The following is a 13,254-nucleotide window of genomic DNA, read 5'->3' as shown; positions in this document are numbered from 1 at the left end:
TTTTAAAAGTGATTATGCAAAATGTGTGTGCTCCAATCACTGGTCACCAAAATGTATGCGGACATCTCTTATACCCACATCAACCTCTAAAAAGATCATATTGATCAGCCCAATATTTTGTATTTTATGGAAGACAAAATATTTTCCTTATTACCTTTTTAGCCTCTGTGGTGAGCGCCTCTATGGAGAGGAAAAAGAGCCATACAATCGGTAATATAGGGGCGAACGTTCTCCTTCTAAGGCACCATGTTAGCAGAAGAGATGGTGGTCTTGACAGCAAATTGCAGCGTTATGAAATATTCCAGTGGAGGTCCTAGCGAGGCTCCCCCAGCAAAAGATGGGTGGTGAACTTCTCGAAATGATGCGGTAATAGCTGATCAGCTGCAAACTGCTCAACAGCAGCTATGGCAAGTACAGATTCAATTGCGATATGTCATTTAAAATAAATACCCATGTTCCACTGGCACTGAGTCGAAAATGTAATAAAATAGGAGAGTAGTAATTGTTATTTGTACACATTACAAATCCCTTAACCCGTTCCAGAAAAGCCATAAAACTACCAACTTTTTGGGGCAGCTTTTTAATGAACAAAAATAGCACACAATGGATGGATGTAAAATATAAATACAAGAAAATATTAAAAGCTAATGTAAAGAAATTAAATTGTGATTAAGTGTAATTAAGTAGAGAGTCACATCCTTGCAAGAACATTGATGAATTGTGGTGCCTAGTTGAAGTGGGACAGCCTAGTCTGGAGCCCGGAGTCAGTTGGATTGGTGGGCATGGTTTCCTCCATGCTCCTTGCAAGTGTTTTCATTTTTCAGTTGTGTTTGACTATTTGTCTCATTCAATAATTGCCCCAAAATGCATCAGTGACTGTTACTCTCCTTTTTTCCCCCCACTTCACTCGACCAGGAACCTAAATGAAGCCACTCATAATTCAACATTTTTGCTGCCGAAAAAAAAAAAAATCAACACAAATTGAGGCACTCGGAAGTGAACTGTATGTGCCTTGGCTATATTAATTTTGGGAACCACTGAATTTCCACACACATAGAACATCCATTGACATGTTCAAACGCCAAAAATAATCTTGAGGTCTGCAAGGGAGAGCTTGGCGACAGCGCTGCCCGTTCCCGACAGCACGCTCTGGGCCAGCTGCTTCTTCTTGGCCTGCAGTGTGGAGATCTTCTGCTCCACTGTGCCCTCGCACTCGAACCTGCAAGCAAATCCGACGCTGTGGAAGTTAAACGCTTGACAATAAAGTGAGTGTCTCGTTTACCTGTGGATGGTGACATCTCTTTTCTGTCCCACACGGTAGATTCGGTCACAGGCTTGGTCCTCTAAGGCCGGGTTCCTGTCAAACATAATGTAGCCAATTGATTAAATTAAAATAAATGAATAAATCATATCTCAAATTAAAGGTCTCGCCAAGGACTTTACAGAAGAACATACCTATGTATTGGGCAAAAATTACAAAAATAACAGATGGGAAAATACACAAACTTTATGGACAAAAAATATTGGAAAATAATACAAAATATTGGATAAACACATAGTAGGGAAAAAAATATATAAGGCAAAAATATAAAGAGACAATGCTTAAAATAAAGATTGAAATAAGACCAAAAATCTGAAAAATGTAAAATGATGGAAAACCATTGCAAATACACACAACTAAAAATGTATATCATTTTTTTGTAAAAAAAATAAATAAAAAAAATTAAAAAAAAGGAGCTACAGATAAAGATGTGAAAAAAACATTATTGGAAACTAGTAAAGGATTCAAAGTAAGAGGATAAAAGATAAGAAATAGATAAAAGGGGGGGAAAAAATACAACAATCATGATGGAAAAAAGTATTGCAGAAACCCATCCGATTTAAAAAAAAATTGACAAAAGTAGTAGATGGAAAAAAAACAAAACTGTGACAATGTTAGATAAAGATATGAAAAATATACATAAATAGTAGATAATAATAAATAAAAGAATAGACATTAAATACCCAAGAGATTGAAACAATACCAACTACAAACAAAAGAAAAATCCAAACGTGTAAAGGTATTGACGCTGATTTCTCAGACCGCTAGTAATTTTGCCAACACATTCTCAAAGAGGAAAAACATGTTGAGCTTGAAATGGTAACCAAACTTCAGACTGTTTTTTATTTGATTGCGTTCAAACTTGTGGGCGTGTCATGTAGCTGGTCAACAGCTGACGAGTCGACTGACATGGCAGGACCCTTACAAGTGTTTTTGGTGTCGAGTGTAAATCCATCATTAAAGCGACTAAATTGTCACTATGGACACGGAAATCCCAAATTCACTCTGAGAATTCTTTTCAGGCAATGTCCTGTCCACTTTCCAGCTCACTCACCAGTGCATATCCATGAGGAAGAGGTGATTTCCGCCCACAAGATTGAGGCCGACTCCACCGGCACAAAGTGACACCAGCATCACCTTCCACAAGAAAGAAAGAAATAAAGAAAGATTTGAAAAACGACGAATTAAATCGGCACGCAGCGATGAAGGGGCCCTCACAGAGTCATCAAACTTCACTGCCATGCGTCGCCCACACATTATAACAAAAACTGAAATGCCTCACTACTTAGTATTGCCAATTTGTCTAGCATACATGCATCAAGTTCAGTTAACAAACACACACACACACACACAAAAAAGTAGAGGAGTAGATCACTTTTTAGTGATGCTAGAAATGCAAATTAATCCTGAAAATGGCTTCTTCAAGTCAAAATGGTAGACTTCCTGTGTCTTTTCGGGAAATGGCTTCTTGGGACTTTTTTTTGTGGGTCAACTCATGATAGACATGTTTATCAAAATTAATGTTGCAAAGTAAGACTGGCTTCAGGGGCTAAATGGGGAAAAAATAAGGACCCTGGAAATGGGCGAAATTATCCTAAAATGGCCACTTCAAAGCAAAATTCTTGAGACTTTTTTGTGGGTCTATTCAAGATAGACACGCCTACCAATGTTCATGTTACAAAGTAAAACTGGCTTCATGGGCTAAATGGAAAAAAAAAAGGACCCTGATAATTGGCAAAATTACCCTAAAATGGTCACTTCAAAGCAAAATTCTTGAGACTTTTTTTGTGGGTCTATTCAAGATAGACATGCTTATCAAAATTAATGTTGCAAAGTAAAACTGGCTTCAGGGGCTAAATGGGGAAAAAAGAAGGACCCTGGAAATGGGCGAAATTATCCTAAAATGTCCACTTCAAAGCAAAATTCTTGAGACTTTTTTGTGGGTCTAGTCAAGAAAGACACGCCTACCAATGTTCATGTTACAAAGTAAAACTGGCTTCATGGGCTAAATGGAAAAAAAAAAGGACCCTGATAATTGGCAAAATTACCCTAAAATGGTCACTTCAAAGCAAAATTCTTGAGACTTTTTTTGTGGGTCTATTCTAGATAGACACGTCTACCAATGTTCATGTTGCTAAGTAAAACTGGCTTTCAGGATTTAATTCAAAAGTGAAAAATGAAGGTGCCCTGGAATTGGGTAAAATGAGCCTAAATGTGTCACTTCAAAGCAAAATGGCCGCTTTCTTGTGTCTTTTGGTCCATGGCTTCTTGAAACTTTTTTGTTTTTTGGGAGGGCACCACACAGATGAATCACCTGTGGTCCCTTGGAGTTGGTGTTGAACTCCTCCACCAGATCCATGCGGCGTTTAGGGTTGACGGTTCCGTTGATGACGCCGTAGCGCAGGCCCATCTGCTGCAGGTGGACAGCCACGATGTGGAGCATGCTGGTCCACTGGGACACGATCACACTGTCGCAAACAACAAAGTTTCATAAGTCATACAGAGTAGAAAAAAAAAAAAAGTTGTGGCAGCATAAACAAAGTCCTTTGTTTCCAATTGCAGCTCCAGGACTTTGATGTATATTTCCCCATCCAAATTGTGGTAGAACTGCAAGTGATACAAAATTTGGGGGCCAAGGTAGCACATTATTTTCGTATTTTTTGACTCCTGGTTACCTTTTCTGGTTGTCACCCTTCGCTCGGATGGCCTCCAGCTCCGACACAATGGCAGAAATCTGTAAGAAAAAAAATGTTTTGAATAATTATTTGTTTTTAAGTAAAATGCTCATAGATGACATTTTTTTTATTTTACTTCAAAATGTGTTGAATTCCTTAGTAGGACTTTGGCAAAGAATGAGCCCTGCAATTCACCCAAATGGCTGCTTCAAATGAAAATGGCCAACTTCTGATTCCATTTCGGGGCATAGGCCCTTGAGACTTTTTTGTGCACCCTGTTATGATAGACATTTCCATCCCATTTTGTGTCAATCAGTGAAACTTGTGTCTGGGGCGGATTTTTTTTTTTTTTTTTTCCACTACAAGTACAAGTCTTTGAATTCACCCAAGTTGTCTGCTTCAAACCAAAATGGCCGACTTCCTGTTTAATTTCAGGCTTGGGCCCTTGATACTTTTTTGTGCGTGTTTCTTTGCTTGACGTGCCCAACCAATTTGGCGTCCAGTGGAACTGTTGTCTGGGGCGGATTTTTTTCTAACCCTTTCTAAAGTTCTGACAAACTACAAGTTCTGGAATCTGGCCAAGACTTCTTGTTCAATTTCAGCCATGGATCCCACAAACCTTTTTTTGCGCATCCCGCCATGATGTCCACAAAATGTCACGTCGATAAATCAAACGTTCCAGAGTTCGATTCTAATATTGAATATGTATGTGTCAGGATGTTGCGCAGCATCTGTTGTCGTGCTTGAACGCTTTGTTGCTACCTTGGAGCTCCTGCTGCCCTCGTCAAACAGCCGCGAAGGAAAACGCGTCCCGTTGAGGCCCACCGTGTCCTCGCCGTCAGAAGAGGACACGGACGTGAGCGACAGAGCGTTGAGCTGCTCCTCCAGGGACAGGACCACATCATCGCCTTGCAGCTCCGACGAGTCCAGAGTCTGAGGCGGACGGAAACAAGTGAGGACGTGCATGTTTGTGCGTGCGCGTGCGTACCTTCTGGAGCAGTGAAAGGTGGCAGCAGCACTGTCGCAGGCGCAGCAGCAGTGAAAGGATGTGGGCGGTGCTGGCCGCCTGCTGAGGTTGTTGGGATGAGGGCACGGGCATTTCGGGCTGGGACGAGGCAAACTCCTGGGACACTGAAGGGGAACAATAAGGGAGGGGCATGCATACACGTTTCAGCGTAAAAAAATAAATAAATAAATGTCAATAAAACCTCAGTTGACCCCTCACCTTTGTCAAAGGGATTGGAAGCGGAGGCGCTTCCTCCCTTCACGTCGTTCCCCTCGTGCCTCTTCAGGTAGTTCTGCAGAGTAGATCTAGAACCAAAAGAGCGAGCCACGTTCACTTTCAGTTGATTTTTTTTCACAGCAAACGCCATGCCAATCAAACTTCTTCTGAGTAATGTAGTAACCGAGGTCCAAATTTGCTGATTTAAAAAAAATAAAAAAATTAAAAATCTAGACGTCAGGGCACTGAATGGGTCGTCTTAGAATCCACCGTCAGCATGCGACACGAGACGGGCCGTGGGCTGCGCATTTTTTCGAGCCAGAAGACAGATGATTGGTTTATGATAGGCCATCAACGTGAAGGTGGAAACTCAGACCATCGAAACGGAGGAAGTGGCTAAGCACACCTCTTGTCCCCCCCCCCCCCCCCCCCCACATACAATGAGACCCGGTGATTTTGCCTCCCACAATTGAAAGACAGCCTCCGCTCCATTTTTACAACTGAATGGAATATTCACGAGGGCGTTTCCACCCAACGACTCTTGTTGATGAGCAGCGAGCGGCCTCTCTGCACGACATCGTAACGACTCGTTTTGCATTCCAAAAAGTTTGCCGCCCCAACTCAGGCTGGTGCGAGCCTCGTTGTATGAACTGATGAAGTCTGTATCGGATGCGAGGCGAAGCGTCTTCCAAGACAACCACGACGGTCCAGTTGCGATCTATTCAGTGCCTTGAGAGTGAAATAACCTGGATGGATGAGAATATTTGCAGACTAGCAGTAGTTGCTGTTTGACGGACCCCCGAAAATGACCCTACAAAATGGCTGCTTGAAACCAAAATGGCCTACTCCCTGTGTCGTTTTGCCATTGAGATTTTTTTTAGTGGGTCTACATATGATGGACATGCCCGCTGAATTTCATATTGATAAGCAGAACTGGCTTTGGGGGGCTGAACTTTTCAAAGTTTGTCTTGGTCGGACCCCTGGAAATAGCCAAACTCCTCCTAAAGCGGGCGCCTCAAAGCAAAAGGGTGGTTCTTGAAATATTTTTGTGGGTCTACTTGTCCAAGACATGCCAAAACAAGAAGCATTCCGTCACCTGGACTGGGCAAAAACCACGTCGTAGACCGCTTGCTCGTCCTCAGACAGTTTAAGTTGATGCACCTTACAGGTCCGGTCGGGAAGCGCCACCTGTTGACCAAATATTTTTTTTTTGTTTTTTTTTTGTGGTGCTATGAATTTTGGGAAGTTTGCCCAAGGCCTGCATGAAAATCTAACAAGATTCCATACCAGCGGTTTTCCTGAAGAATCCTGCTGGTCTTTGGTACGTCGCAGCAGGAGAGTCCTGGTCAGGATGTTGAGTCGCTCCCTGCCGCGCTTGGAGCCGTTGTCCACTTGTGCCTTCCAGAGTTTGTACTCGTCAAACGGAGAGCAGCGCAGAAACCTGTATGGGACAGCAAAAAAAAAAAAAAAGAAAGGTAAAACATGGTATGTTACACAGTACGTTTACTGGTGCTTGGATCTGGATTCAACTTTTTGACATTAAAGGGGGGGGAAATCAAACCAAACATATTTTTTATGTTGAGAATATAACAATAAGAATATGCTCCCAGCAGGCCCACTAGTTGAAACACGGCATTCTGATTAATTTTGCGTTTGTGGAATATAAATTAAACTGCAAAATCCACCCGTTTTTAGCCATGTCAGGGGGGGGTGGCCATTTTGTCATTTCTGTCGACTGAAAATGACATCACAAACTACTCAGGGCTCGTTGTTGGTGGTTACCTGAGCCCTGAGTAGTTGTGATGTCATTTTCAGTCGACAAGAAGTGGATTAACTCTTATTCCACAAACGCAATATTTATCAGGATGCCATGCGCGTCTCAACTAGTGGGGCTTGCGCAGAGCATATTCTTGAAAGAAATATGCTTGGGTTGACTTCCCCTTTCAAGCTTGGGATCAAGTAAAAATGGTGACTTTTATTCGTATCTCGTTCAGTGTGCTTGGGGAGGTAATGCCGGTGAGTCTTACTTGAGCAGCGAGTACATGTCCAGCAGGTTGTTCTGGATGGGCGTGCCGGTCATGGCCCAGCGGGCGGCCGCCCTCAGCTGGCACACGGCCATGGACTGCTGCACCTTGGGATTCTTAATGTTGTGCGCCTCGTCCAGGATGACCCGGGCCCAAGCCACCCGCATGAGTGGGCCGCCGCCCGCACGAGCTGACTGAGGACGCGCACGCGATGAAGATTACGGTAGCATGTTATCCAGTCGCCATTTTACAACAGATCGGAACTTGAGAAGGAACTAACTGATCTGCCTAACGGGGGTTGTCAAAGTGTGGCGCGAGTACGGTACCACTGGTGGTGCGCAGGCTCCCTCTAGTGGTACCAAATGAAATCTACAACTTGCCTAACAATTGATAGTTTTTGCAAATCCAGTACAGCAAATTAGTTAAGTACAGTGCAGTTAAATTACACTCTTTAAGTACAACATATTTGCAATTCATCACTTGTTGGCTTTCAAACATTTATTCAGGTACAATTTATATTTAATTTGCACGGTTCGTACATTCTGAATTTAAGTACCGTATTCAGGTCATTTTTGGGGAGTATTTGATTTCATCGAGAAGCATTTCGATTACATTTAAGGAGTATTTCGGTAGATTTAAGAGTATTAAGGTAACTTTTGAGTACTTCGTAGTTTCGAGAGAATTTAGTTGACTTTTAGGGAGTATTTCAGTGCATTTAACTCTATTTAGAAACTTTAAAAAATATTTCCACATTGTACATGAAGACTCGGGCCTACTACACAACTGTATTTTAATGTCGGTCATTATGGCGGGGGGTTGGTAAGCAAATATTTTTCTAGGTAGTACTTAGTTAAAAAAAAAAAAAAAACATATAGCGTGACTGGAAAAGCTCACAAAATGGGGCACTCTTAAGTCAAGGTTTGAGTGTACTTCACATTTCAATATTTGCCCCACCGCATCGTTGGCTCCCTTGTCGGCTTGGTGCGCCTCCTTCTGGCCGGGCGCTTCCCTGGACACCAAAGCGTACGTGGTCACCACCACGTCGTGGTGGGCCAGACTGACAGACAGGGCATCATTGGTGAGTCAAATTGCATTGCTTCTGCATTAGTGTGCGTGCGTGCGTGCGTGCGTGCGTGCGAGCTCACACTCGGGCCTTCTTGTTGCGGTCAGGTCCGTGGTACAAGTACACGCTGAGACGCCCCGCCTTAACGTGTCGCTCAATCTCCTTCTTCCAGTGGTGGACCAGCGAGGCTGGGCAGATGACCAGGGTGCCTCTGGATGGCACCCGTCGGCATTCTGGGTGGCATTTTGCAGTCATTAAATAGTCCAATATGAAAACAAAGTAATGATACTCGACCTATTTAACGGTCCCATGCCATCAAAATCCAATTGATTCCAGTTTTAGGAATAAAATAAGTCCAAATGAGTCTGTGACTTGGTTTGATATCCACGCGCTTTGTCGATTGTATTCAATAGGTGATCAAAAGTTGAAAGGCGCGCAAAACGAGCAGATGAGATTTTGGTGTCAATTAAATGATATTTTATACATTTCAATGCTTTTGATATTTATTTAAATGTCATTTTTATTTATGTAATGGAATTTTCAAAGATGCAGTGGCATCTTTCATTTATTTGATGGCTTTTTAAAAGAAATGTACAAATTTAATGGAATTAGTTACCATAATCACAATTTTTACCTATTCAAGATATTTTAAAAGTGGACACAATTTTTGTATTTATCTAATTGAATTGCATTTGACGTGCAAACGCAGTATTTATTTACTGAATGTGCTTTAATTCCATTTGCGGGCTTACTTGATGGAAAAGTTACCCGTTTTTGACAGCCAGCCCTCCTGCTTCTCCTCCTCCTCCTCCTCCTCCTCCTCCTCTTTCTGCTCCTCCTTTTTCTTGTCCCCTTCCTCTTGAGCCTTGGCCTTGATTTTCTGCGCCAGTATGAGGGCGATCATGGTGAGCGTTTTTCCCAGGCCCATGTCATCCGCTGAGGCCACAAAAACAGCACGTGTAAAAAAATAAAAAATGGATTTGATCAGGAAAACACTTGATACGCCCCCCCCCCCCCCCCCCCCCTTACCCAAAATGCCTCCACACGGATTCTGCGCTTCCCTCCAGAGCAGCCAGGCCAAAGCTCCCCTCTGGTGAGCCAACAGCGACACCTTGAGGCCCCTGGGGTCCGGCGCCTCGGCGTCAGCGGCCGGGCAGGACTCCAGCGACGTGTGCAGGTAGTCGATGGCCTTGCACGTGGCGTTCTTCACGGCCAGCAGACGGTTGTCCGTCATGCGGCCGCCATAGAAGGCCTGGTGCTCTACAACACAACACCATCACATTTTGGGACTTGTTACTGGATATTTTGAGGCATTTCATGTTTTTTTTTTTTTAATCTTACTTTGTATGACATTTTGTATTTATACATACGAGGGAAATTATGCAGTTACATATGAGCGATTTACCTCCATAAAACTGGGAGAAGCCCTGACTTGGCTGGAGGTGAGGTCCTGGGGCGGGAGGGGCCGGAATCAGGATGGTGCCCCCCGGGCGGCTGAAGGGGTTCACAACCTGGCTAACGGGTGGCGTCTCATCTGCGGGAGTGAGGTTGAGAGACTCCAGCGCCGCCTCCAGCTCTCTGACCTGAGTCCTCAGACGCTCGCCTTTGTCCGGCAGCGCCGCCACGTTCACTACAGCCAGGGTGGCCTTGAACGCAAATCACATGACAGCGTGAAGGTAGTTAGTTAGTTAGTAGCAAGGTTATTTCTATTGGACAAGGTGGCGGTGATCATGAATAATTGGCGAGGGGAGCCATTGGGTTACTGGTAATCATAATGCCAACGTTGCGTAACGACAGTATGTGCTCATGCTTTTACAGAGCATGCTGGGATTTTCTTTTCAACTCCATGGATTGATTTGATTGTCTATTGACAGAATGTTATCCATCTTCAATAACCTATGTCAAATACTAAAAAAAAAAAAAAAAAAAAAAAAAAAAGTATCGCAGCACAATATGCTTCAATCGTAAAGATAAACATCCCACCGGATTGTGTGACCGCAGGAAGTCCCCAAATTTAATTGTTATGTTCATAAACAATGTCAATTATAAATGTTGAGTTTTGCCATTACAACATTAATAGTTAAATAACTCAAGTAAAATAGACTGCCTTATTTGATATTTTATTCTAAAAATGTGTTACGTAAAGTCTAGAAAGACTTTAAGTAATAAAACAAGTAGCCCATTCATGTGAAGTGAAATTCATAAGACATTTTTTTTTTTAAATCAAAGTAATTATGTTAAGTCAAAAAGGTTTAAAATAAAACAACAACAACGTCTTTCTCAAACGTCACTATTAAAAACGTACTTCCAAATAAGTGGCAAAAAGGGTGTCATTTTTATGCTAAGCTACAATAAAAGATATAACAGTTATGCTAACTATTAAAGTACCTTGTCATCTGACTTAGTTACTTTGAAAATCAAGCAATCGGTCATTAGTTTTAACAGCAAGTAAAGAGTAAAGTCAAAAAAAATTACTTTTTCAAGGTAGCTGTGACAACATCGCACGCAGTACCGTCTCACCTTTTTCTGCTGGAGCTGAGTGGACAGCATCTTGTGCATCCCCTGGGGGTCCCTCAGCGGACCTTTCGCAGTGGAGGCCGGCTGAAAGCCCGAGTAGGAGGTCAGGGGCTTCTGGATGGCGGCGGCGGCGGCGGCGGCGGTGAGGCTCTGGTGGCTCTTCGGAGGGGCCTTAACAGACACCAGAACCACGTCGTCTTCGTCCTCGTCATCTTGGTACTGTTTGCTTTGACGGGGTCTCCACTGCGCACTATTGTCAGACCCTCCGGAGGCAACCATGTCACTTTTGGGCGCAGACATGGAGACGCCGGAGGCAGTCGCGCCGCTTTTGGGCAGAGAGGTAGGAGCCAGCTGTGTTGATGTGGAACCCGTGGAAGTGACCGTTTTACTTTTGGGCACAGACGTGGCAACGCCGCAGGTGCTCATGTTGCTTTTGGGGACAGGCAAGGAGACGCTGGAGGCGGCCATATCGCTTTTCTGCGCAGACGTGGGGACTACGGAGGTGGCCGTGCTGTTTTGGGGTTTAGAGTTGGAGACACTCCCTGTTTCAACGGAACCTTTAGAGGTGGCCATGTCACTTTTGGGCACAGGCGGAGAGATGTTTCTTGCTGTTATAGAACCTCCAGAGGTGGTCGTGTCGCTTTTGGGCATGGTCATGGAAACGTCGCAGGTGGCCATATCACTTTTGGGCACAGGCATGGAAATGCCGGAGGTGGTCATGTCACTTTTGAGCGTAGAAGTGCTCGGAGGAGGTGTTTTATCCACAGATTTTTTCTTCACCTTCATACCTGCTGGAAGATGTTGACCTTTATATGTTTCAGCTGTGACTGGCCCTCCTTCCCCCTCATCATTTTCTTCTTCTTCTTCTGATGCTGTGCTTTTCTTCTCCATGTTGTCTTTCCTCTCACTCTCTCTTTGCATCCTCGTCCACTGTGATTCTTGTTCCACTTTTTCCGGAGCCTTAAAGGGGTTTCGCACTGGTGGCAGACAAGAAGCTTGTTCTTGTTTTTTACATTTATTCTCGTCCTTCACCGGCTGTAAAATGATGACAGGCATTGACAACAGTTATTATTTGCTAGCATTTTTTTTCCATACTTTTTTGTTTGATGTATACAATATATGTATGACAAGAACTTTGAAGTATGCAAAGCTAATTGTCAGCGAGGACTGATCACATTTATTTACACCACAAGTACATATTGACTGCACGCATGGTTGAGCATGCAGTGAATTTTATTTTTACTACAAGCATTTTGTAGTCCCAATTCTGCGCTTTGGAGTAAATGTCAAATATGCTCTTACCATAGTCCAGGGCACGTTTCCACACCACCGCTGCCCGGATTTTTTACCCTCAACGCACCTGTAGAACAACCTGAGGCAGACAAATACACTATAATGTCATATATGAATGCTACATAAATACAGAGTTTGCAAAGTTTCTCATACAGTGTACTTAAATAAGTACACGTTTTGGTAGTAAATAAGACCGGTAAAAGTACTGATTCAACTCGGTTACTTAAGTATCAAAGAAAAAGTTCAGACTCTGAAATGTATCCAAGTAAAAAATAAAAATGATTTTTTTTAAAGTCCAGAAGTTGGACAGAAGCCGGTAGTTTTTTAGTTTGGCACCAGACAACACATGTCCCCACTATTCACTGTTGTACAAAATCAACAATTCTATATTTAAAAAAAAAAAAGCCACATGTGGGAAATAGCTTCCTTCTCAGAATCTGGTGCTGTCGTGGTTAATGCTCCCGGATTTGTTTCACCATGTCACATTTAATTTTACTTTGAGGCGCTTCACCTCTTCCCCGACCATGTTGTTGGCCTTTGCGGCCGCATATACTGCGCATGCCAGAACCGACCGACCAGTACCTGTAGTTCGATGGCCACCCACCTATTGCACTGTTGCTGCTGGTTGTACGTCAACGCTTGGAGCTCCACCATGGAGTCTTCATGCTGGAGGCAGTGGGAAGCCGAGATGCTGAGGGGAGGAGGATGGATGGATGGATGGATGGATGGATGAAAAACACATTTGAAGATAAAAAGATATATACTGAAGAGAAACGCCAAACACACCTGGCCACTTTACTAAAGTCACAGCCACGCTTGTCCACACACACGTAGAAACTTTTGCCTTTGCTCGGGCCATCTTTCACGCCTGTCTTTAGCATACATACGCCACCTGAAAGACAACACAAAACGTAATGGTGAGTCCAATAAAGATGTAATAATGTCGAGTATCCCAAAACAAGAATTATTTCCCGAATGATGTGTACTTTAACGCCTTACCGTGGACATCACATGTAATTTTGTCCATAATTGACTGAACGTGTCCTCGAGCGCTTTGAAAAGAAACTTCTCATATTCGTGTCATGTAGTCGTTTTTGAATCAACCAATCACAGTTTTCGGCGAAATGGATGCGGATGTG

At 43.3% G+C, this 13,254-nt stretch overlaps 1 protein-coding gene across 1 annotated transcript; it reads right to left on the bottom strand.

The window, feature by feature from the left end:
* Positions 1-570: 570 nt before the first annotated feature.
* Positions 571-13,214, bottom strand: ttf2 (transcription termination factor, RNA polymerase II). Its single transcript, XM_086051067.1, has 21 exons — positions 13,115-13,214; positions 12,902-13,007; positions 12,720-12,806; positions 12,125-12,194; positions 10,826-11,857; positions 9,711-9,951; positions 9,335-9,565; positions 9,074-9,241; positions 8,388-8,538; positions 8,197-8,299; positions 7,246-7,436; positions 6,506-6,659; positions 6,315-6,406; positions 5,222-5,307; positions 4,985-5,127; positions 4,759-4,929; positions 3,997-4,055; positions 3,636-3,789; positions 2,376-2,458; positions 1,283-1,357; positions 571-1,219 (listed from the first exon to the last, which is right to left on the bottom strand). The coding sequence occupies exons 1-21, from the start codon at positions 13,140-13,142 to the stop codon at positions 1,075-1,077; spliced, it is 3,570 nt and encodes a 1,189-aa protein (XP_085907193.1). The 5' UTR covers positions 13,143-13,214; the 3' UTR covers positions 571-1,074.
* Between the last annotated feature and the right edge of the window lie 40 nt (positions 13,215-13,254).

This window comes from Filicampus tigris, chromosome 14 (genome assembly GCF_054856515.1).
Source record: "Filicampus tigris isolate MCC_2025a chromosome 14, RoL_Ftig_1.0, whole genome shotgun sequence".
In the NCBI taxonomy this organism is placed as follows: domain Eukaryota; kingdom Metazoa; phylum Chordata; class Actinopteri; order Syngnathiformes; family Syngnathidae; genus Filicampus; species Filicampus tigris.
This window is presented reverse-complemented; position numbering and strand designations above follow the sequence as displayed.